We start from the raw sequence: 24,458 nt of genomic DNA, 5'->3' as shown, positions 1-24,458 counted from the left end.
CTATTTGTATTTTTTGACACTGAGGGTTATTCCTCAGGTTTTATTGCACACCATGTCCTTTCTCTGCAACTAAAACCAAAGCTTCTAAAAACATAATCCCCAGAGTTTTGCCCAGAAGCTACCTGCTAATAGATAAGAGCTGACTGTGGTATTTTTTTTAAACCCTTACCTTCCATCTTGGAGTCAATACTGTGTATTGGCTCCAAGGCAGAAGAGTGGTAAGGGCTAGGCAATGGGGGTCACGTGACTTGTCCAGGGTCACACAGCTAGGAAGTGTCTGATGCCAGATTTGAACCTAGGACCTCCCATCTCTAGACCTGACTCTCAGTCCACTGAGCTACCCAGCTGCCCCTGTTGTATTTTTAAGAGACAAGAGAACATTTTTGTACAAAAGTGAAATTCACAAGTGTTATTAAAATAGATGGGAATGACTGCTAACATCTGAGAAAGCTTACCTAAAATATAGACCTAAAACACCAGACATACCAACAATTTTAGTATATAGACTGACAGAGATTGAGGGGAACTTGACAGGGAATAGTAGAAGTAGAAGGGAATTTAGAAAACATCTAATTTATCTTTCTTATTTAGCAAAGAATAAAATGGAGACTCAAGATAGAAATGAATTGGCTAAACCACATTCACCATTTTCATCAAGTGGAAAAACAGAAAATAAAATGGTAGAAAGAAATATCACTCTTGTGGAGGAATTCATTCTCCTGGGATTTTCTGATATGCCTAATCTCCAAGGATTTCTGTTTGGATTCTTCTTGGTCATATATGTGAGTATTTTATTAGGGAATGGGCTCATCATTGCATTAGCTAAGGTTGCTCCAGCGCTACAAACACCCATGTACTTTTTCCTTGGAAACTTTTCATTTTTAGAAATCTGTTACACTTCAGTAACTCTCCCCAGAATGTTGTCAGATCTTTGGACACAAAAGAGAAATATTACTTTGTTAGCCTGTGCTACACAACTTTTTTTCTTTCTTATTCTGGCGGGTTCTGAGTGTTTACTACTAGCTGTGATGGCCTATGACCGCTATGTGGCCATCTGTAGGCCTCTGTATTATCCTCTCATAATGAATCATCGAATATGTATTGGCTTGGTCATAGGTTCATGGCTTGCTGCGATTCCAGCAGTAATATGGCAGATATACCAAATTTTTTCTCTGCCCTTCTGTGGTTCTAAAATACTCAATCATATTTTCTGTGACACACTCCCACTACTGATGGTGGCTTGTGGGAACACCTCTGTGATAGAATTCACTGTTTATGGTGGTGTTGCTTTGTATATCATGCTTCCTTTTATTTTGATAATCAGATTCTATGTAAAAATTATTGCCACTATTGTGAAGCTTCCATCAGCCATAGGGAGATTTAAGGCATTTTCCACCTGTACCGCTCACCTCACAGTTGTATTCTTATTTTATGGTTCTGCGATCATTGGCTATTCACGACCAAAATCCAATGCCACAGGAATTGACAAAGTGCTCTCACTTTTCTACACTATTGTTACTCCAATGTTTAACCCCATCATATATAGCCTGAGAAATAAAGATGTTATTGCTGCATTTAGGAAATTAGTATCTAAGTGATTGTGTTCACGAAATAAATCATTTTACTGAAACGGACGCCATAATACTAAAATTTCATATAAAGTCTCAAATAAAAAGTCTCCTAATACTAAGAGAATTCTGGGACTTGAATTTAATTGTTTCAAAAATATTGATGACCCTTGAATAATTTCAGACACTTCCTAGAACTGTCCCCAGTATAATGTGGAAGTTGTATTTGAGTATTATAAAAACACTAATTCTGTTCACTTTAATTTTTCTTCTTGCCATTTCAGAATTATCTTTCTTTTGGATGTCAGGTAGGAAATTGCGGAAATGATCTAAGTATTCCAGATAAAGAGTATGTAATAATCAGAAAATAAGTATTATTAAACATATACTATATACTTGGAAAGTGATAAGTGCCAGGGATCCAAAGAAAGGCAGAGAAATCTCTGAGAGATTTGATGAAAAGTTTCCTAAGTGTACATGATTTCTCCTTTACATCAACATAGTTTTTTTTCAGTGTATGAGTAAAAGTCTTTTATCTTTAATTATGAAGTATGTAAAATTTAAATTAATATCCAATAAATCCAAGAGTTATATTGTATTAGATTTATTAATAATCACTTGAAGCAGGTGGTAGTTGCATAGCTCAGGGGATTGAGAGCAAGGCCTAGAGATGGGAGGTTCTAGGTTCAAATCTGTCCTCATATACTTCCCAACTGTGTTACCCTGGGCAATTCACTTAACCCCCATTGTCTAGCCCTCTCCACTCTTCTGCCTTGGAACCAATACAAAGTATTGATTATAAGATGGAAGGTAAGAGTTAAAAAAATCACTTGAAGCAGATGAAATAATAGGACAAAATTAAAAGCCTGTTTAAAACTTTCACAGCCACAGTTAGATGAAATAAGAACAAGAGGGTAGGGCTACACAAAACTTATATCTTCCTTACATTAGCATGTAACATGAGAGGGAACATGGAATGCTGGGAGAGAAAGTTCTGGGGAGCAAATCCTAATTACCCTGAGATTCCACTGGGAAACAAGCATGTAGAAATCTCCTAGATTTACATGCCTAGTGTGGGTTTTTAAATTAATAATCAATAACTAAATATTTTATTTTATAAGTTTTATTAATGATAAGTAAAACAAAAGAACTGCCTGACTTCAATCTGGTCACAGGTCCAAGAGAGGAAGAGGGAGGAGTTACAACCACTTAAATACAATCACACAAAATGTAGGTATGCAGGAAAATGGAGTTTTGGGAAATATTAAGGGACTTCTGGGGTATGAAGTCCAAAGGCTCAAAATCTCCATTTATACACATTCCCCCTATGATCCTATTGGGAAACCAGTTTCCCCAAAAGGATCATGGAAACATAATTAACTTAAAAATTGCAATAATTTCTGGATAAAAGGAAAAGAGAACAAAACCAATGATAACTAGGTGGACAAAAAGCCAATTTGGGAGCAGTTCCTTTTGGCATAAGAGTATACATTCAAAACAAAGGCATTTCAACCCCCCATTGTTGAATTCACATTCCAAAGTTCACTCTGGATCTTCTGGTGAAGCACGTGGTTTCTGCAGGTATCTATATTCATGGAACATTCTGAATTCTGGGAGATAGCAAGTCTCTTATCCTAAAATTGCTCAAATTTAAATCAAAGTTCACAACAATAACTTGGCCCCCCTGCGTTGAATAATAACAAACACAGGGATCACTCAGGGATGAATGGCTGAGTTATGAGGTATATGAATCAATTTGTAAAAGAAATTACAATGAGGGGGGTATCCCGTGATTGGGGAATGGTTGAACAAAGTGTGGTATCTGTTGGTGATGGAATTGGGATGAAAGGAATAATGAACTGAAGGATGTCTATGTGAACTGGAAAGACCTCCAGGAATTGATGCAGAGTGAAATGAACAGAGCAGGATAACATTGTACACAAAGACAGATACACTGTGGCACAATTGAATATAAGAGACTTTTCTACTAACAGCAATGCAATGATCCAGGACAATTCTGAGGGATTTATGAGAAAGAACATTATCCACATCCAGTAAAAGAACTATGGGAGCAGAAATGCAGAAGAAAAACATTAGAGAGCACATGGTTTGATGGGGATATAATTAGGGTTTTGATGTTAATGGATAACTCTACTATAAATATGAATAACATGGAAATGGGCTTTGAACAATAATACATGTATAACCCAGTGGAACTGTTTGTCATCTCCAGGCAGGGGAGGGGTGAAGAGGGATGGGAAAATCATGAATCATATAACCATGAAAAATATATTATGAGAAAATAAAAGACAAAAAATATAGGTAAAGAACTCACATTAGAGTCAAGAAGGCCTGAGTTCAAGTTCTGTCTAAAATATTGACTTCATGATCCTAGGTAAAGTACTAAATTTGAAACCAACTTAGCAAATTACTCAGAAAATTGATCTTAAATTTGGAAATAGACAATGTTAGCAATTAAGTGTAAGGCACAATAATATCTTTATGGACTGTCAATTAGCCACTGGAAATAATATAATAAAAATAAGACATATACAATGTAATATATTACTAATATATTATAAAAGTTATACATTTATATATAAATATAAGAAATTGTAGGATTTAAATTAATGTTCAACACTCCAAGTATTAATTTTATAAAGTTTATTAATAATCATTTGAAATAGAAGGAATAAAAAGGAAATAGAGGTATAAAAACCTAATTATCTAACAAACGTAAACTCGGTAAAGTATGTTCTCCTGGCTCTCTAAAAGCCCACATCAACAGCCTCATGTGATCATGAGAAGAGAGTGTGAGAGGCTGGGCTACACAAAATTTATATCCTGCCTATGTGAGCATGTAATGTGAGAAGGAGAGTGGGGTACTAGGAATTGTAGTTCTGGGGTTCAGATTCCAAATACACAAAAATAAAAAAATACACATAATCCCGTACTGTTTGTTTCCTTAATTTAAAAATTCTACTTCTAAATCATATTACTTCATTTTGTAACTACTCTCCAGATCTGTTTCTCTATTTCACCAGAGACTGTGATTCTTCAAACAATACAAGGAAGATGTGACTAATTTATTAACACATTTAAGTCAAAAAACCTTGTGATACATACAAATAAACACAACATATAAAAAAATAAATGCATGAAATCACAAAAAGTAAAATAAATAATTTTGATTACATCAAATTCTAAAGATTTTATACAAACAAAACCAAATGCAACCAAAATTAGGAGGGAAGCAACAAATTGGGAAACATTCTTCATAACAAAATCCTCTAACAAAGGTCTAATTACTCAAATTTACAAAGAGCTAAATCAATTGTACAAAAAAAATCAATTCATTCTCCAATTGATAAATGTGCAAGAGACATGAATAGGCAATTTTAAGTTAAAAAGAAATCAAAACTATTAATAAGCACATGAAAAGTGTTCTAAATCTCTTATGATCAGAGAGATGCAAATCAAAACAACTCTAAGGTATCACCTTACACCTAACAGATTGGCTAACATAAAAGCTACAGAAAGTAATGAATGCTGGGGGGTGTGTGTGTGGCAAAGTTGGGACATTAATGCACTGCTGGTGGAGTTCTGAATTGATCCAACCATTCTGAAGGGCAATTTGGAACTTTGCCCAAAGGTGATAAAAGACTGTCTGCCCTTTGATCCAGCCATAGCACTGCTGGGTTTGTACCCCAAAGAGATCATAGGAAGGAAAACTTGTACAAGAATATTCATAGCTGTGCTCTTTTTGGTGGCAAAAAATGGAAAATGAGGGGATGCCCTTCAATTGGGGAATGGCTGAACAAATTGTGGTATATGTTAGTGATGAAGTACTATTGTGCTCAAAGGAATAATAAAGTGGAGGAATTCCATGGAGACTGGAACAACCTCCAGGAAGTGATGCAGAGTGAAAGGAGCAGAACCAAGAAAACATTATACGCAGAGACTGATACACTGTGGTACAATCGAATGCAATGGACTTCTCCATTAGTGGCAATGTAGTGATCCTGAACAACCTGGAGGGATCTATGAGAAAGAACACTATCCACATTCAGAGGAAACAACTGCTTGATTATATGGGTCGAGGGGAATATGATTAGGGGTATAGACTCTAAATGAACATCCTAAGGCAAACATCAACAATATGGAAATAGATTCTGAACAAGGAGACATGCAATACCCAGTAGAATTGTGTGTTTGCTACAGGAAGGGTGGGGTTAGGGGAGGGAGGGATAGATTATGATTCTTGTAACCAAGGAATGATGTTCTAAATTGACTAAATAAAATTAAAAAATAAGAAAAAAATAAATAAGAAAAAATAAATAAATGAGATATACAAATGGAAAAGAATATGAAATCCTATTATCCTAAAAAATCTATGGTGTTAATTTTGGTTTGCAGTTCTTTTACACAATTTATCTGTCCTTCATCTGATGATTGCATCATTGTCCCTCCATTCTTCAGTAAAATTGTATTATTTGTTAGATTGTTCTTTGGATTGGATGGAAAATGCATTGGGTAGAATGGGAAGGACTTCATACAGGACAAAGCCAATATGAATGTTTTATTTGAATCTCTAGGTTACTCAGACTATTTGTCAGTCTTTTCGTAAAAAGAGATAGATGGACTTCAACATATTCTGTTGTGAAAATTAAAATTAATATATAATATTCCAAGTATTATTTCAATACTATTTATTAAAACTCAACATAGAGCAGAGAGAAATTAAAAAAAAAAAACAACAGAGAAAAAAAAACAGATGAAGGCAAAAACCTGCTCCCTCCTCCATGCGGATACTAGGCAGAGATACAGGATGTCTGGCAGATAGCACCAGCATGGAGGAAGTCCAAAATGAATACCAAATTAACCAATGACATATGATAGGAAAAGGAAAAGAGGATTGTGGGAAATGTAGTCTCTAGGGTTCAAGATTCTAAATCAATGCATTTTCCCCTGTGATCTTTTGGTAGACCAGTCTCCATTATGGATCATGAAAACCTAACTAACTTATAACTTGAACTAGAAGTATATGCAAATATTACAGTTTTTAAAGGGAAATTATAATAATTTAGGGATATGAGGAAAATAAAATGGAAAAGGAACAAAACCAATAAGAGATGCATTGACCAAAAACCAATTAGGGGGAAATAACCTTTGGCATAAGAGTGTATATTCAAAACAAAAGCATTTCAACCCTCCCAAAGTTCAAATTTGCCATATCTCAAAGTTGAATCTGGGTCTTCTGTTGCAGCATGTGGTCTCTGAAGCTATCTTTATGGCACCTTCTAGATTCTTGGAGGTGGTGTCTTGTTCTAAATTAGGCTCAAATTCAAGTCAAAGTTCACAACAATAACATAGACCCCCTGAGGAAAATAATAATACATTACCCCCTGAGATTACAAGGATACATGTAGGAATCACCCAAGGGTACATGGTCAAGAATAAGGCATATGAATCAAATATCAAAAAAAAATCCAGTAATCAAAGGAATTTTTAAAAAATAACCTCTGAGTAAGATAAAAATATAAAAAGAAAACTTGAAAAAAATCTGGGAAGAAGGAAAAAAGAAAAAAAAAAGAAAAAAATATCACAACTCACAACAGGTTCTTATAGCAATCAATATCTCATAAACATATAATCACAAGCAATCACTAACCCAATTTAACAGCCTGGACTACAGGAAGTTGTCACATCAAGAGAAAATGAAAAAAGAGACTAGATCTCAAGACTAATGGGAAATAGAATTCCCCAATTCAACATTTTTCTTTGCTTTTTCAGGATAATGGAGCCAGGACAATCCATGTTATGTTCTTGATACAGAGTGTGGTACAAGGAAGTCCTACATTTAAAACATGTTAAAGAGTCTCAATCTTGGGTCTCACACATGGTCAAGAAATTGTGCTTTTTGTGCAGAATGTCATCAATCCCTGTAGAACTGGCTTGGCTTCTATTACCTTTTTTTGATCCTTTGGCACTTTTCAAGTCAAGTCCTGTGCTCCTTTGTGGTCTGTTTCTCCTTTGATTAGATGTAGCCATTGAGCAAAAGTCTCAGAATATTTAAATAACTAGTGGCAGATTGCCATAGCCCAAAACCTTTTAGGTATGTTTTTATATGCTTGGCAAATTGACGTTTTAGCTTATTCTATTGCAAAAAGTAAAAATAGTTAAAAAAAAAACCCTTTTCAATACTAGTGATGTGTTTCAAATGAAAAAATGAGAAAAGATGGGAAAAAATCAAATACTGCATTACACATGTAGGAAGAAAACAAAACGTTAAAATGTGTATATTTTGAGGTTGCAGATGTTTAACATATATTAAATGCAGGACTTCCTTGTACCACACTCTATATCAAGAACATAACATTGCTTGTTCTGCTCTCCCCAGTATTCTACCTCCCACTTAAGCTAATGCTAAAGGCACTTGGGGATTTGGAAAATTTTTTAATTTCCAATTTTTGGCTACCACAAAGAGCACAGCGATAAATATTCTTGTACAAGTCTTTTTCCTTATTATCTCTTTGGGGTACAGACCCAGCAGTGCTATGGCTGGGTCAAAGGGTAGATATTCTTTTGTCGCCCTTTGGGCATAGTTCCAAATTGCCCTCCAGAATGGTTGGATCAATTCACAACTCCACCAGCAATGAATTAATGTCCCTACTTTGCCACATCCCCTCCAGCATTCATTACTTTCCTTTGCTGTAATGTTAGCCAATCTGCTAGGTGTGAGGTGATACCTCAGAGTTGTTTTGATTTGCATCTCTCTGATTATAAGAGATGTAGAGCACTTCTTCATGTGCTTGTTAATAGTTTTGATTTCTTTATCTGAGAACTGCCTATCCATTTCCCTTGCCCATTTATCAATTGGAGAATGGCTTGATTTTTTGTACAATTGATTTAGCTCATTATAAATATGAGTAATTAAACCTTTGTCAGAGGTTTCTATGAAGATTTTTTCCCAATTTGTTGTTTCCCTTCTGATTTTAGTTATATTGGTTTTGTTTGTACAAAAGCTTTTTAGTTTGATGTAGTCAAAATTATTTATTTTACATTTTGTGATTCTTTCTATATCTTGCTTGGTTTTAAAGCCTTTCCCCTCCCAAAGGTCTGACATGTATACTATTCTGTGTTTACCCAAATTACTTATGGTTTCCTTCTTTATGTTTAAGTCACTCACCCATTTTGAATTTATCTTGGTGTAGGGTGTGAGGTGTTGATCTATTCCTAGTCTCTCCCACACTGTCTTCCAATTTTCCCAACAGTTTTTATCGAATAGTGGATTTTTGTCCCAAAAGCTGGGATCTTTGGGTTTATCGTATACTGTCTTGCTGAGGTCGCTTTCCCCCAGTCTATTCCACTGATCTTCCTTTCTGTTTCTTAGCCAGTACCAAATTGTTTTGATGACTGCTTCTTTGTAATATAGTTTTAGGTCAGGGATCAAGCTTAATTTCTTATAAAATGTAATTAAATAAAAGAATCAGAGTTGTTTCAAGCATTCTCAATTTTTGGAACACTTAGGATGCTCACAGCATTTGTTTGTTTATTATTTTTTTATCAATGTGTATGTCAATTTGAAAATCTTTAAACAGATTTTCAAAATATCCCAATAATGGCATGATGATTTTTACAAGTATTTGTTTTTTGACATATCTCCCCCTACTGTGGAAGCACTCCAATATTTGACCCTTAATTGTGACCCTAAACTTCTAGACATTGATCAGGGGATTCATTAAATAACCTATTTCCCATTTCTTTTTAAGACTGAGAATCTCCACGTATCTTAGGCTGGAAATTAAGGCATCCAAATATCTTGGGAATAGAATCCTAGAGGATAGGAAGACTCATCTTTTTTTTTTCGTTTTAAACATTATTTTATTTGGTCATTTTCAAACATTATTCATTGGAAAAAAAAGAACATTTTCTATTTCTCCCCCCCTCCAATCACCCCTCCCATAGCTGATGTGCGATTCCACTGGGTATCACATGTGTCCTTGATTCGAACCCATTTCCATGTTGTTGGTATTTACATTAGGGTGTTCATTTAGAGTCTCTCCTCAAACATATCCCCTCAACCGCTGCAGTCATGCAATTGCTTTTCCTCAGTGTTTTTACTCCCACAGTTTTTCCTCTGTTTGTGGATAGTGTTTTATCTTCATGATTCCTGCAGATTATTCAGGGACATTGCATTGACACTAATGGAGAAGTCCATTACATTCGATTGAACCACAGTGTATCAGTCTCTGTGTTTTCCTGTTTCTGATCCTTTTGCTCTGCATCACTTGCTGGAGGTTGTTCCAGTCTCCATGGAATTCCTCTACTTTATTATTCCTTTTAGCACAATAGTATTCTATCACCAACATATACCACAATTTGTTCAGCCATTCTCTAATTGAAGGGCATCCCCTCATTTTCCAGTTTTTGGCCACCACAAAGAGCACAGCTATAGATATTCGTTTACAAGTCATTTTCCTTATTATATCTTTGAGGTACAAACCCAGCAGTGCTATGGCTGGATCAAAGGGCAGACAGTCTTTTATCACCCTTTGGGCATAGTTTCAAATTGCCCTCCAGAATGGTTGAATCAATTCACAACTCCACCAGCAATGAATGAGTGTTCCCACTTTGCCACATCCTCTCCACCATTCATTACTTTTCTTTGCTGTCATGTTAGCCAATCTTCTAGGTGTGAGGTGATAGCTCAGAGTTGTTTTAATTTGCATCTCTCTGATTATAAGAGATTTAGAACACTTTTTCATGTTCTTATTAATAGTTTTGATTTCTTTGGCTGAAAACTGCCTGTTCATGTCCCTTGCCCATTTATCAATTGGACAATGGCTTAGTTTTTTGTACAAATTCTTTAGCTCTTTATAAATTAGAGTAATTAGACCTTTGTCAGAGGTTTTTGTTATGAAGATTATTTCCCAATTTGTTGCTTCCCTTTTAATTTTGGTTACATTGGTTTTATTTGTATAAAACCTTTTTAATTTGATGTAATCAAAATTATTTATTTTACATTTTGTGACTCTTTCTATGTCTTGCTTGGTTTTAAAGTCTTTCCCTTCCCAAAGGTCTGACATTTATGTTATTCTGTGTTCACCTAATTTACTTATAGTTTACTTCTTTATATTCAGGTCATTCACCCATTCTGAGTTTAACTTGGTGTAGGGTGTGAGGTGTTGATCCAAATCTAATCTCTCCCACACTGTCTTCCAGTTTTCCCAGCATTTTTTGTCAAATAGTGGATTTTTGTCCCAAAAGCTGGGGTCTTTGGGTTTGTCATAAAATGTCTTGCTGAGGTCATTTACCCCAAGTCTATTCCACTGATCCTCCTTTCTGTCTCTTAGCCAGTACCAAATTGTTTTGATGACCACTGCTTCATAGTATAGTTTGTGATCTGGGACTGCAAGGCCCCCTTCCTTTGTATTTTTTTCATTATTTCCCTGGATATTCTTGATCCTTTGTTCTTCCAAATGAACTTTGTTATGTTTTTTTTTCTAATTCAGCAAAATAAATTTTTTTTTTGGAAGTTCAAATGTATGGTACTAAATATATAGATCAGTTTGGGTAGGAAGTTCATTTTTATTATATTGGCTCGTTCTACCCATGAGCATTTTATGTTTTTTCCAATTTGTGTGGAGAGTGTTTTGTAATTGTGTCCATATAGTTCCTGTGTTTGTCTGAGGAGATAGATTCCTAAGTATTTTATTATGTCTAAGTTGATTTTGAATGGGATTTCTCTTTCTAATTCTTGCTGCCTAATTGTGTTGGAAATATATTATGTGGGTTTATTTTGTATCCTGCAACTTTGCTAAAGTAGTTGATTATTTTGATTAGCGTTTTTGGTGGATTCTCTAGGATTCTTTAAGTAGATCTACTCATCTTTTTTATTTCATATCAGGTATCATTAATTTATTATCTATGTGACATTGGGAAAGTAAATTAATCATATTTTCTTCAGTTTCCTTGTTTGTAAAATGATCCAGTGAAAAAAATGGCAAACTACTCCAGGATCTTTGACAATAAAACCCTAAATGAGGTCAGAAAGAGTGGGAAAACACTGACTAACTATAACATGAGTTTTCTTACTGCTGATCAGCATGGAAGTTCAGATCCCATTGTATTTCTGCCTTGGGTTATTTTGCCTCTCTTAGAAATTTTCAATGGTATTCACAGATACTCCTAGAATAAATAATAATTTAGTCTTTTAATATATGTGTCCTACTGAAGAAGCATATAAATATGTTGTAAATGAAGAAAAGTATTAGGTTCTAAGATCTACTCCTGTAGTTTCCTTGAAAACACTCTCATTAAAACATTCATATTGTTTCACAGGAAAACAGAATGAATGTAATAGCTGATTTTGTATCTATATTAAATGTTTCACATTGTCTACCTTGAAAAATGGAGAACTATTAAAGTTATTAAAAAGTCTTTAATAAGGGCAAGAAAAACAATGCTCAAATTGGCCCTATTCCATCTTATGCTAGATACCACACAGAGACAAAATTATTTAACTTTTTAAAACAATGTCAATTGGAAAAAACACCTTGAAAGGTTATTTTTCAATGAGCTAAAGAACTTGGGGTCTTATATATCCTTTTGGGGATTATAGGACAGGATGTACACACTGATTACAACAGACTTTGGAAAAGAAATTATATCTCAATGACTGAGGTACCAGAGAGTAGCTTGGGAGAGGCTAAGAAGGCAAGAAGGTACTTAAGGTGTGAGTATTTCTATCACTCCTATTTATGGTGCTTAATGGATGCTTGATGACTATTGTTCAGTCTAAAATGAAGGTTAGTCTGAATTTTCACTTAAGGCAAATTCCCTGCCTGATCCTCCCTCATCCCATAATCCTACCTTTTGAAATTAAACATTCCAATGAAGCATTCGGACAATTTTAACACTGATTTTTCAGAACTATTTTTCTTTTTAATACAAGATCAAGGGGCAGAGTCAAGATGGCAGCTTAGCAAGCAGCAAAAGTTCAGACCTCGTGGAAGATCCTTCCTTACTGATACAAACTGAATGCTCCTAGGGTACTGAAATTCAATCTGAACAACAGGACAGAAGTGGGGATCCCTCCTTCTGGACTCAAATCAAAAGGTACCCCCCCAAAAGCCAAAATCCAAGAATACTCAGGGCTAAGGGGAAGGCAGAGGGTAGGTCCCAGGACCCCTCCCACACAACCCAGAGGGCGGAGCCCCCAGCAGCAACAGGAACCTCTGAGTGGGCAAAGGTGCTGGTTTGGAGGGTCTACCTTGTGAGTAGCAGGGTGCCGGGCTCAGAGCATGAAGCTTGGACAGCAGGGAGGAAGCCAGGGAGAGATGGGGCCATGGCTGGGTCCCTCCATCAGGCTCCAGCCTCATCGTTGCCTCGGGGCACATCCAGACCAATCCAGTTAAACCTAATCCCATCAGAACTCCTCAGAGTTTAGGGAGGTGGGCAAAGGCACTTGCAGACAGGGGAGAAACAGCTCAAGAGAACTGGAGAGAGCCTGGCCAGCCCAGCCTTCCAGGAGTCTTCAGAGCCTCAGAGCTTCATACCACATACAGTCCAACCCAATTGAACTCAATCCAATCAAAAGCCTACAGAGGACAGGGAAGCTAACATTCCTCCCCTAGAGACTGTACCAAGAGATCTGACAAAGCTCCAAGAGGGGAGACTGACAGCCCCAAAACCAAAACAAAATGAAAGTAGCAAGAGCACAGCCAAATACAGGGAGCAAAGAAGGGGTAAACTCAAGCAAACAACAGAAAAAGAAGAAATAAATAACAATAGACAGCTTCTGCACAGGTAATGAGCAAAGAGTGAATGAAACAGAGGGGGAGGGATCAGCAAAGGAAAAATCAGAAATCCCAGCGAATTGGATACAGGCTTTGGAAGAACTCAAAATGCAATTCAAAACACAATTAAGAGAGGCTGAAGACAATTGGGAAAATAACTTAAAAACTAAGATAAATCATCTGGAAACTGAAAATAGCGTCTTGAAAGCCAAAATCAACCAGCTGGAAAATGAGGCAAAGAAGATGAAAGATGAGGCAAAGCAGATGAAAGATGAGGTAAAGAAGAGGAAAGATGAAATCCAAAGAAAATCCAACCAAAAGGAAAAGGACAATCAAAAAACTAAGGATGAAATCTAGTCTTTAAGAACCAGAATACAACAAATAGAATCAAGTGACCTCACAAGGCAGCAGGACACTATAAAACAAAACCAAAAGAATGAAAAAAATTGAGGAAAATATGAAGCATCTCATTCACAAAACAGAGAATTTAGACAATCGTTTAAGGAAAGACAATTTAAGAATTTGGTCTACCAGAAGACCATGACAAAAGAAAAAGCCTGGACATTATATTACAGGAAATTATTAAAGAAAACTGCCCAGAAATCCTTGAACAAGAGGGAAAAGTGGAGATTCATAGAATCCACAGATCACCTCCTGTATTTAATCCCCAACTGACAACACCCAGGAATGTTATAGCCAAATTCAAGAACTATCAGACCAAAGAAAAGATATTACAAGCTGCCAAGAAGAAGTCATTCAGATACCAAGGAACCACAGTGAGGATAACTCAGAATCTGGCTGCATCCACACTGAAAAAAGAAAGGCATGGAATACGATATTCCAGAAAGCAAGGGAACTAGGTCTACAACCAAGAATCAACTACCCAGCAAAACTGACTACATTCTTACAGGGGAATGTATGGTCATTTAACAAAATAGAAGAATTTTAAGAATTCGTAAAGAAAAGACCAGACCTGAACAGAAAATTTGATGTCCAAGCACAGAACTCAAAAGAATCATCAAAATATAATTTAAAAAGAGGGGAAAAAAGAAAAACAAAAAAAATTTAAGAGACTCAATAAGTTAAAATGATATGTATCCCTATAAGAAAAGAGGTCACTGGTAACTCTTAAAAACTGTTGTTATTACCTGGGCAGCAAAAAGAAGTATACTTAGAGGGAACAGCAAAAAACTGTATAGGATGAAAGGACAAGACATAAATAGGTATATAGATATATGCATGCAAAAATGCATATGCATGAGTATGCATATATATATATATATATATATATATACATAGAGCTTAAAATAGGTTAATATTAAAAGAAATGGGAAAAGAAACAAATGGGGGTAAATTTATATGTCATAAAGAAGCTTATGGTGGGAGGGGGGAGAATATCAATACACTGGAAGGGTAAAGAGGTCAAAGACAGGAAATACTCAACTTTTACATGCTTTGAAAGTGACTCAAAGAGGGAAAACAATCCAATCCATTGGGGGCAGAGAATAGATTTGCATCCTATAGGGGAGTAGAAGGGTAACAAATGGTCTGGTGGGGAGGGAAGCAGTACAAGAGAGGGAGGGAGTGGGGGGTTAATTTTAGAAAGACTAGAGGGAAAATAAGGGGGTGATAAATAGGGAGGGTGGTAGAAAGGGAAGTAAAATAAGGGTAGGAACAAGGGGGACTGTTCAAAAGGAAACATTGGGTGTAGAAGAAAATATTGAAAGAAGAAAAGGCAGGAAAAGGAGCAGAAATCAAAATGCTGGGAAATGCACAGCTAGTAATCATAACTCTGAATGTGAATGGAATGAACTCACCCATAAAATGCAAGCGAATAGCAGAGTGGATTAGAGTCCAAAACCCTACCATATGCTGTCTACAAGAAACACATATGAGCAGAGTGAAAGGAGCAGAACCAGGAAAACATTGCAGAAGATAAACTGTGGGAGTAAAAACACTGATGAAAAGCAACTTCTTGACTACCGGGGTGGAGGGAATATGACTGAGGAGAGACTCTAAATGAACACTCTAATGCAAATACCAACAACATGGAAATGGGTTTGAATCAAGAACACATGTGATACCCAGTGGAATTGTACATGGTCTATGGGAGAGGTGGTGGGAGGGAGGGGAGGGAAAAAAAGAAAATGATCTTTGTTTCCAATGAATAATGTTTGGAAATGACCAAATAAAAATTTTAAAATTTTAAAAAATACAAGATTAAGTCTACAATCTGAAAGGATATAAAATATACTAAAATAAGAAACAATTAAAATTAATGCATAAAATTTTTTGCACTTAAGTAAATTAAATATAATTCATTAAAGATATTTTCAACTATTTCCTCAATGAAACCTAAGTTGTTTTGTTTGCCTATTCATTCAAATTCACTCATTACTGTTCATAGGCTTAATTATTGCATTTTTTTCTGCTGCTGCTACATTTAAAAGATGACTTACCTCAGAATATTGTTGCAATATTTCTTTACATTTATGATACTTCATTGATCACAAATTCTTTGATTCAAGCATTCTTCATTTTTGGAACACTTAGGATTCTTACAGGATTTGTTTCTTCATTTTTTGTAATATATATGCTAGTATGAAAATATTTAAACAAAATTTGATAACAATATCAATGTAATAATAGCATGATCATTTTCATTTTTTTTTTGTTGAGAACAGATCTCCCTCCATCTCACAAGATGGGAATTCAGTTACTTTTCCTTTGACTGTGAAACTTAGTTTCCAAATCATTATTGAGATATTAATTTAAAAAAATGACATTTTGTTTTGAATATCCCTATTTAATTCAGGCTAGAATTCAGGTTGGTCACACAGAGTATAGTGTGTCAGGTATGGAATTAGGACTACTTACCTTTGTGAGTTGTTGTCTGACCAGAAAAACTTAATAACTATATTACCCTGGCCAAATAATTTAATATATTTTGTCTCTGTTTCTTTATCTATAAAATGATCTGGAGAGGAAAATGGTAAACTACTCTAGTATCTTTGCCTAGAAAACACCTAATGGGATCAGGAAGAGTCCTTGGTACTTCCCAGTGTTGGGGTCTGGGATTTCACCCACCACCAAAGAAGACCCATAGACAATGCAAACAGGCAAAGGGTCCTTTATTATGGAACTGGTACGCACACCAATGGGAACTTCTGCCATCAGAATTCCGAGTTCCCTCCCGAAGACTCAGTCTTAAATACTTTTCATCATGTATAGCCCCCCTCCCTTCCTCCTTCCAGTCTGTTATCTGTTGCATACCATTGTTGGAGAGTTGCCGCTATGTATGCCTTAGCCCTTATCTGCTATGTACTGTTCTTGTTACCTGGTCTTTTCCTCCCAGAAGTTTATCTGTTTGCAGCTGGGAACTTGGCATTTTTCCAAGGCGAGGCAACTTGCTTGGACAGTTCCTTGCTAAACTTTTGGGCCAACTCAGTCCTCCCTCACCAGAATTCCATGTAATCTCACCTGAGTCTCCACCTGGGTGAGATCAGAATGAGTATTTTAACTGGCTGCAATGCCTACTTCATGCTCCTCCATTGCAGAGTAAGCTAAGCATGGGGGTTTTGAATGGGCTAATCAGCCCTAGGCATATGGTTTTCTTATTTGCATTTTCTTTATTCCATGATTTCTAATTTTTATATATTTAATAAATATATTTCTTAAATAATATAATAATATTTTTATTTTATAATAAATATATTTCTTTAATAAATATATTTCTTAAAATATATTTCTATTTCTAGAGACTAATTTAATTTTTACAGAAGGTGCATCTCTCTGTTCATCTCATATCTAAAGGAGGATCCAAGAAGGATAATGATCTCAGGATTTTATTGGAGTTCTCAGAAGTTTTTGGCTAGGAGTCACAAGGACATAAGGAAGTGAAGGGATTTCCCTGCTTAGAGTTTGCCTAAAATACTTCTACAATTTGGGGGTTACAATGCCCATGACAACTTATATGACTGAACAAAAACAATATGGGTGATCCTGGCATGGGACTCTGGATTTCTCTTTGTACTCCAAATTATAGAAGTCCTTCAGGTCAAATTATAAGCAGGAAAATTCTTCTCCTTTCTAGCATTCTTATTAGGGTTGAGGAAAGGGTGAACCTGGACATCAAAAACTCATGATAAGAAAGAACCCTGAGACAAACATTCCCCTTAGAAATTTCCCCTAGATTTCAAGATGGACACAGAGATAAATTTCCAAGTTATGCTTTGATACCATCTAGTTGTATCTAAAACATCACCACTTAAACTAAGAGGGTCACCCCTGTCAGACAACAAACATCAACCCCTCACTCTTGCCCAACCTTATTCCATTACCTGTAAGAATATAAAAGACCCAGAACATATCACCTCTAGGAGGCAGTGTCTCATCTATGCTGACCTCTCAGTTAATCAATTCGGAATTAATAAACTTCTCTTTTTATTTCAAAGCTAAGCTATGGAGTCTTGCATTCTTACAAAGGTTAACCATCCCAAACCCCAATGACTCACTCATCTTTCTGTTGATCAGCATTAGATTTTTTTTTTTTATCTATTCTGTTTCTTCCCTGTGGTATTTTGTGCATCTTAGACAGTTGGATAACATCTTTGCAACCACACCTACACTCACACAAAATGTCTCATCACATAGTGCCAAACTTCATTGGGAGAAGCAATAATCTTTAGAACTACTAACTTCTGGAATTCTGAAATTCAAGCAAATTATTAGCCTCAAAGTATTCAACTTCAAAGAGTCTTCTAATCAAGCTAATTAATTATAGAGAAAAGTAAACAATTGTAGATTGGAAGAGACTTTCCAAAGTTGCCAAGATATTAATGAGTGGCACTGTCATTCAAATTCATGTCCTCAGACTCAAAAACAAATGTCCTTATCATTATATCACTCAACCTAATTATATTATAATTTCATTAGATCTATCTCCAAAGACTCGTGGGGAATATTAAGCTTAATCATATATTCACCAGCAATGCTAGAGAAAACTGTGGCTGATCAAAAACAGCGTATTCTTTTAAGATATTTTTATTGTATCATCCTGATTCTAAACTTGTTAATGTTATTCTGAAAGAAATATTCCAAGGATAAGACATCATTTAGACATGATTTTAGATGTTCTATGCATAAACATATAAAATAGTGACTTTTGTAAATAAAAAAGGATTAAGATCTAATGGCATCCTCTTTGTTTGCTGAAAACATTGTTAGTACAATATCCATATCGCCATACCAGAGAACAGAAAGTATATAATGGCTGGTTTACATATAACAAAATTTTCATTTGTTTATACAATACCAAAAAAATATATATATATATATGCATGTGTTTACATGTGAACATGTCCACATATATTCGTATGTGTATGCATGTACATATACACCATATAATGTTTACATGTGTGCACATATGTCTATGTACATGTACTTAAATTTTACATATACACATATAGATTTAAATATAGATACACATATTTATTTATACATTTTTGCATATATATATATATAAAAGCATACATTATACCTATTTTTAACTAAACCTTAATCTTCAGTTTCAAGAATCCAGGAACCATTAAATTACCATTATTATGATAATCATTTTTTTCATTCATTAGAATACAATAATTTAACATTTTGAAAAAGCTTTTCTTAAAACAAACAAAAAGTCAGAGTCCCAATATCATTGACTCTAGTCTGTCAATGATAAAAATAACATATGAATAACTCCTCAACTGTCCCACTTTTAAGACATGTTCAAGTTGTTGAGATAGTAACCATTGCCTTCAGAATCAAAACTCAAGCATATTTCTCTGCTGCATGATATATAATCAACAAAGTTTAGAACATTGGATTTGTATAAGGAGTCCCAGCTGGTCTCTCATTAAAAATTGAGAAGTAGCTGGGGAAAGGGTCCCCATAGATTAGAAGAGAACAAGAAACTTTTTTTCTATTTAAATAGCTCTAACTGCTCTGAGAATAAATAACATTTTTAGTCTTTGGTTCTTGTTGAATATAAGTAACCAGTTCCAAGAAAAAAAAATTACTAAAAAAACAGAAACAAAAAAACAGTATTTTATACTGTGACATAGTAAGAACATTTAAGTTTCAATCCTAATATTGGAACTCCCAAGTTTTATGACATTGTCAAAGTTACTTCATTTCCTCTGAATATCATATTTCTCATCTTTAAAATGAGAATAATATCTTTAGGATGAACTTCAAAGAATTTCTATGAGTATTAAATAAATCATATGTGTGTAATGCTGTGAAAATAACACAGTACACACAGATCTACATGTACATACTATTTTAAATTATTTTACTTGACTCAGGGAGCAGCTGAAGATGATTTGATCTCTTCTTAGAAAGGTAAGCCTAAGCTATTTTACTCTTGTAAATTCAACAGCTCATGTTGGACATTTATTACTGGATAATCTCTAAAACCTATGATGTTACTTGGTGAATGGTGATTCAGCTAAGTGAAGGAGAATATTCACCAGAAGTTTGATGAAATCTCTTTAGTTTGAAAAATGACTATTATTGCTGAAAAAAAAAACACTGGTTGTATCAAAATTTTAATCTTATTGTATCTAATAAAAATTGGGTCAATAAAAATCAGAAAGTATTAAACATTAATAAACATGATCATAGAATTATTCATAATAATGAAATGTCAGATACATAATCAGAAGACATAAGAGGCATATAGAAAGAAAGAATCTAGGAGGGTAATTTAAATAATTTTAATTTCTGATAGTTTAGTAAATGAATTATTTGAAATCTTTATAATGTCAGTGCAAAGAACTCTATACTGACAGTGAAAACCAAGGCATATCCCCTACTTTATCTTCACAGATTTGTGGAAGAAGAAATTGTGATTAATATTATTGTGAATGTCTTTGTAGTAGCTTTGTTTTTTATTGTTTCCCCAGGATAGTCTAATTCTGAGGTGATTAAATAGCATGTCTCTCTGAACTAGGGAAAACAGAGCCCTCAGATCTTCAACTGCAGAGTTCAGAATGATAAATTATAAAGATATTTGTTAACATATTCTTTAACTTCAAGAACATACATTTAGTCTGATAAGATCCTTTGATTTTGTTATGAAACTAAGCCTCCAACATAGAAAAATAGTATATAACTGTATAGAAAAACATTGAGATGTCTTTTTCTTTTCTTGACTTTGTCCAATAAGATAGAAAACATCTACACTCTCAATATTCAGTGATGTTTAATCTATTGTGCACCATGTTACTTATTTGGTATTTGTTACAGGTGACTCTAAGTTATTCAATTTCTAGTTAAAGATTTTCAAATGGTATATGAAACCAGAAATCAATGGTTATGGTTTACACAACTAAAATATGGACTATGTCAAAAGTTTTCAAGCCTTTTTAAAATTGAAATGACATTTTTAAAACACACACTCTATTTAAGTACTATTGAATTATCTTCATGCTTTTCCACATATCTCTCCCTTAGATACTCAGACAAATTCCATGGAGAATTCATCTTCAGATAATTCCATTTAGCAGACTAGTCTGTCAATGTGGGGGGGGGAGGGTGGAAGAAACAATGGCATATCAGAAGTGAAAGAATCTTTAAAGATCCTTTGAAGAGAATCATGATATGGTGATATTGTGATGATCTTATCATGCAATTCCTGTTTGGTTTATGCCTTTCTCAATAAAGGGGATTTTTTTTTTCTTTTGGATTGGGAAGCACTGGTCAGGCATTAAAATGTGCTAGAAGGGAATTGCTAAACAGAGTAATGAAATAATCTAATGGCCACTAACTGCTCTTCAGGATTCTTCAGGACCAAACAGAAAGGATCCCAAGCACTGAAAGTAGCCAACAAATATTTATTCAGTATGCACTTTGTAAAAGGCATTGTGATGCTATAAATATTAGAGATTAGATTATTCTTGATCTCTTGTATTTCTTCACTCAACTATGACCAATGATAGGGAAATGCTTGCTTCAAGGTTTTATGGGAGCTCCCTGAGGCAAAAATTGGTCCTGAATTTGAACACTAATAAAGAAAGGGATAGCTACCCACGGAAATATAAAGTTGATTAATCTATTGTGCTGTTATTTATTTTGTAGACATTTCAAGGATGAAGAATATCCTCATTCCATAGTTTATATTAATGAAATGATGGGATTAAAATACAGAATATTAATTGAGGTTGATATTCCATGGAGAATTTCCACTCCCAAACTAAGTAATGAAGAAAAACAATTGCTCATAGTATTTTAATTTAGATTGTGGTAACTGAAGAACTTCTAAAGATTAATGAGGCTTAAGATTCCAACCAAGAACAATGACATTATACTTACTAATGCATACAATTGCAACAACTATAGACAGATAGAGAGAGAGAGAGAGAGAGAGAGAGAGAGAGAGAGAGAGAGAGAGAAAGAGATACTATACCTACCATTATGTAAATTACAAGTTGAGCTACTAGATATATGGGTATATATAGAATTGTATGTATTGTATACACATATATTTTGACCAGGTATTATGGATGTGTATGTGTGTGTGTGTGTACAGTCAGAGAAACAGACTGAAAGGATGATACTTATTATGTAAAATTTCATTTCTACTAATCCCAAAAGGTTACAAACAGAAAAAATTACAAATATACAATTATATTCTCATTTTTTTGTTTTTGACCTTGAGGGTCATGTCTTGGGTTTTATTGTACATCATGTCCTGTCACCTCATTTCAATATTGAAGTTTCAGCACAGAAGCAACTGTTAATAGAGAATTTCTTAAAATTGTGAGATTTTAAAGGGAATGTGGAAGATTGAAAAAGCTAGATACTGGTTATTAGAATATAGGGATTGAAATTCCAGAATTTGAGGGATCAAACTTAAAATATAAAATTACAAAGTGCTAGATATACTAGGAACATAAACTAGCAAAACTTAAAGGGAACTTGATGAAGAATGTTGTCTGTCAGGGAATTTAGGAATCATTTAATTTATCTTCTTTATTTAACAGGGAATGAAATGGAGACTGAAGAGTGAAGTGGCTTAATTATTCCAAATTTAACATTTCCATTAGTGGAATATACAGAAAATAAAATGGCAGAAAGAAATATCACTATTGTGGAGGAATTCATTCTCCTAGGATTTTCTGATCTGCCCAACCTCCAAGGATTTTTGTTTGGTATTTTCTTGTTCATATACATGAGTATCCTTTTTGGTAATGGACTCATAATTATCTTAACCAAGGTTTCTCCAGCTCTACAAACCCCAATGTACTTTTTCCTTGGAAATTTTTCATTTTTAGAAATTTGTTACACTTCAGTAATTGTCCCCAGAATGTTATCAGATCTTTGGACACAAAAGAGGAATATTACTTTGTTGGCTTGTGCTACACAACTGTATTTCTTTGTTATTCTGGGGTGTACAGAGTTCTTGCTCCTATCTGTGATGGCCTACGACCGCTATGTGGCCATCTGTAGGCCTTTATATTATCCCATCATAATGAATCAAAGAGTATGTACCCAGTTGGTTACTGGTTCCTGGATTAGTGGCATCCCGGTCATGCTAGGGCAGACATATCAGGTTTTTTCTTTGCCTTTCTGTCATTCTAATAAACTCAATCATTTTTGTTGTGATATTTTACCGTTAATGATGGTGGCCTGTGGGAACACCTCTGTTCTAGAAATTCTCATTTATGGTGGAGCTGTGTTGTATATCATGCTTCCTTTTATCTTGATAATCAGGTCCTATTTTAAAATTATTGCTACCATTGTGAAGCTTCCATCAGCCATAGGGAGGTTTAAAGCATTTTCTACTTGTTCCTCCCATCTCACAGTTGTGATCTTATTTTATGGTTCTGCAATCATTGGCTACTCAAGACCTAAATCAAAAATTTCAGGAACAGACAAAGTGCTCTCACTTTTTTATACTATTGTCACCCCAATGTTTAACCCAATCATATATAGCTTGAGAAACAAGGATGTTATTGATGCACTTAGGAAGTTACTACCAAAGTCATTTGGTTCTGCTAACAATAAATAATTTTACTTAACCTAATTAAAGTGTTGTCTTACAGTTCTTAAAGAAATCTATGTCTATCTTCTTCTCTTTTCTGGAAATTTTCCATTTCCTTTCAAAAATTTCAAAACTTTGGTAGAATTAACCCAAATAAGAAGCCAGTTGTATTTGTTTCCCAGAATAAGAAAACAAAACACTGTTAAGTACTGGGGACCTAAAGAAAGTCAGAAAACATGAGATTTGACATAACAATTCAATAAATACTTATTATTTCTCTTTTACATATATATATATATAGTTTTAATGAATATGTGAAAATGTCTTAAGTAATGAATGTTTCAGTTTATTAATTTTTTTGATTTATTTTTGTTTGGGTTATTTCCCAATATTTATCCTCTAGATAATCTCAGGGATTTTCTGGACCAGTTAATATTTTTTAAAAGAACATACAATCAATAATCCTCTACATCCTGTAAATTAACAAATACTATAATTCACAAATTGCTTTATTACTTTATTGATTGTACAATCTTTAAAAAAAAGAAAGAGGTATTTTATTAATGGAAAATAATCTTAAAAATGTACCATCACAAACTTTCCATTTAAAGAAATGTGTGGGGGACTAATATTTAACTGACAGAAGAATCACTTGAGTCAAGGACAATATTTTACATGTGTTGTGCCTCACCTATCTACAAAAAGAAAGGCAGAATACTTTATTATCAGGCCTTCTAATTTTTTTTTTTATTCAGATCCACTCCGGGACACTTTTTAAAGATAACTAATATCAAAATTGGGGGAAGTATTTAAAAGGTATATGAGTAAATTAGTAAAGTCACTACTCCTTATGTAATAAGTAATGAAATTCTCAATCAAACAATAACTAAAATATTTTCAATATAGTATTAATTTATCAAGGTCTTTGAAAGCCATTAGATGAAGAGAATGTACAAGACAAGATCTATTTCAATTTATTGGATGATTTAATCACAATCTCTCTATCTTGAGGTAAAAATAAGTTGGCTAAAATTAGAGTTCTGTGGAATAGATGTGCAAGAA

At 34.4% G+C, this 24,458-nt stretch overlaps 2 protein-coding genes across 2 annotated transcripts; both read left to right on the top strand.

Moving 5' to 3' along the window:
- Window positions 1-602: 602 nt before the first annotated feature.
- Window positions 603-1,598, top strand: LOC100022251 (olfactory receptor 10AG1-like). The gene has a single exon (XM_001374123.5). The coding sequence runs from the start codon at window positions 603-605 to the stop codon at window positions 1,596-1,598; it is 996 nt and encodes a 331-aa protein (XP_001374160.4).
- A 15,065-nt stretch (window positions 1,599-16,663) lies between these two features.
- Window positions 16,664-23,423, top strand: LOC100617865 (olfactory receptor 10AG1-like). Its single transcript, XM_056803765.1, has 2 exons — window positions 16,664-16,839; window positions 22,424-23,423. The coding sequence occupies exons 1-2, from the start codon at window positions 16,664-16,666 to the stop codon at window positions 23,421-23,423; spliced, it is 1,176 nt and encodes a 391-aa protein (XP_056659743.1).
- The last annotated feature ends 1,035 nt before the right edge of the window (window positions 23,424-24,458 follow it).

This window comes from Monodelphis domestica, chromosome 6 (assembly GCF_027887165.1).
Source record: "Monodelphis domestica isolate mMonDom1 chromosome 6, mMonDom1.pri, whole genome shotgun sequence".
NCBI classification, from domain to species: domain Eukaryota; kingdom Metazoa; phylum Chordata; class Mammalia; order Didelphimorphia; family Didelphidae; genus Monodelphis; species Monodelphis domestica.
This window is presented reverse-complemented; position numbering and strand designations above follow the sequence as displayed.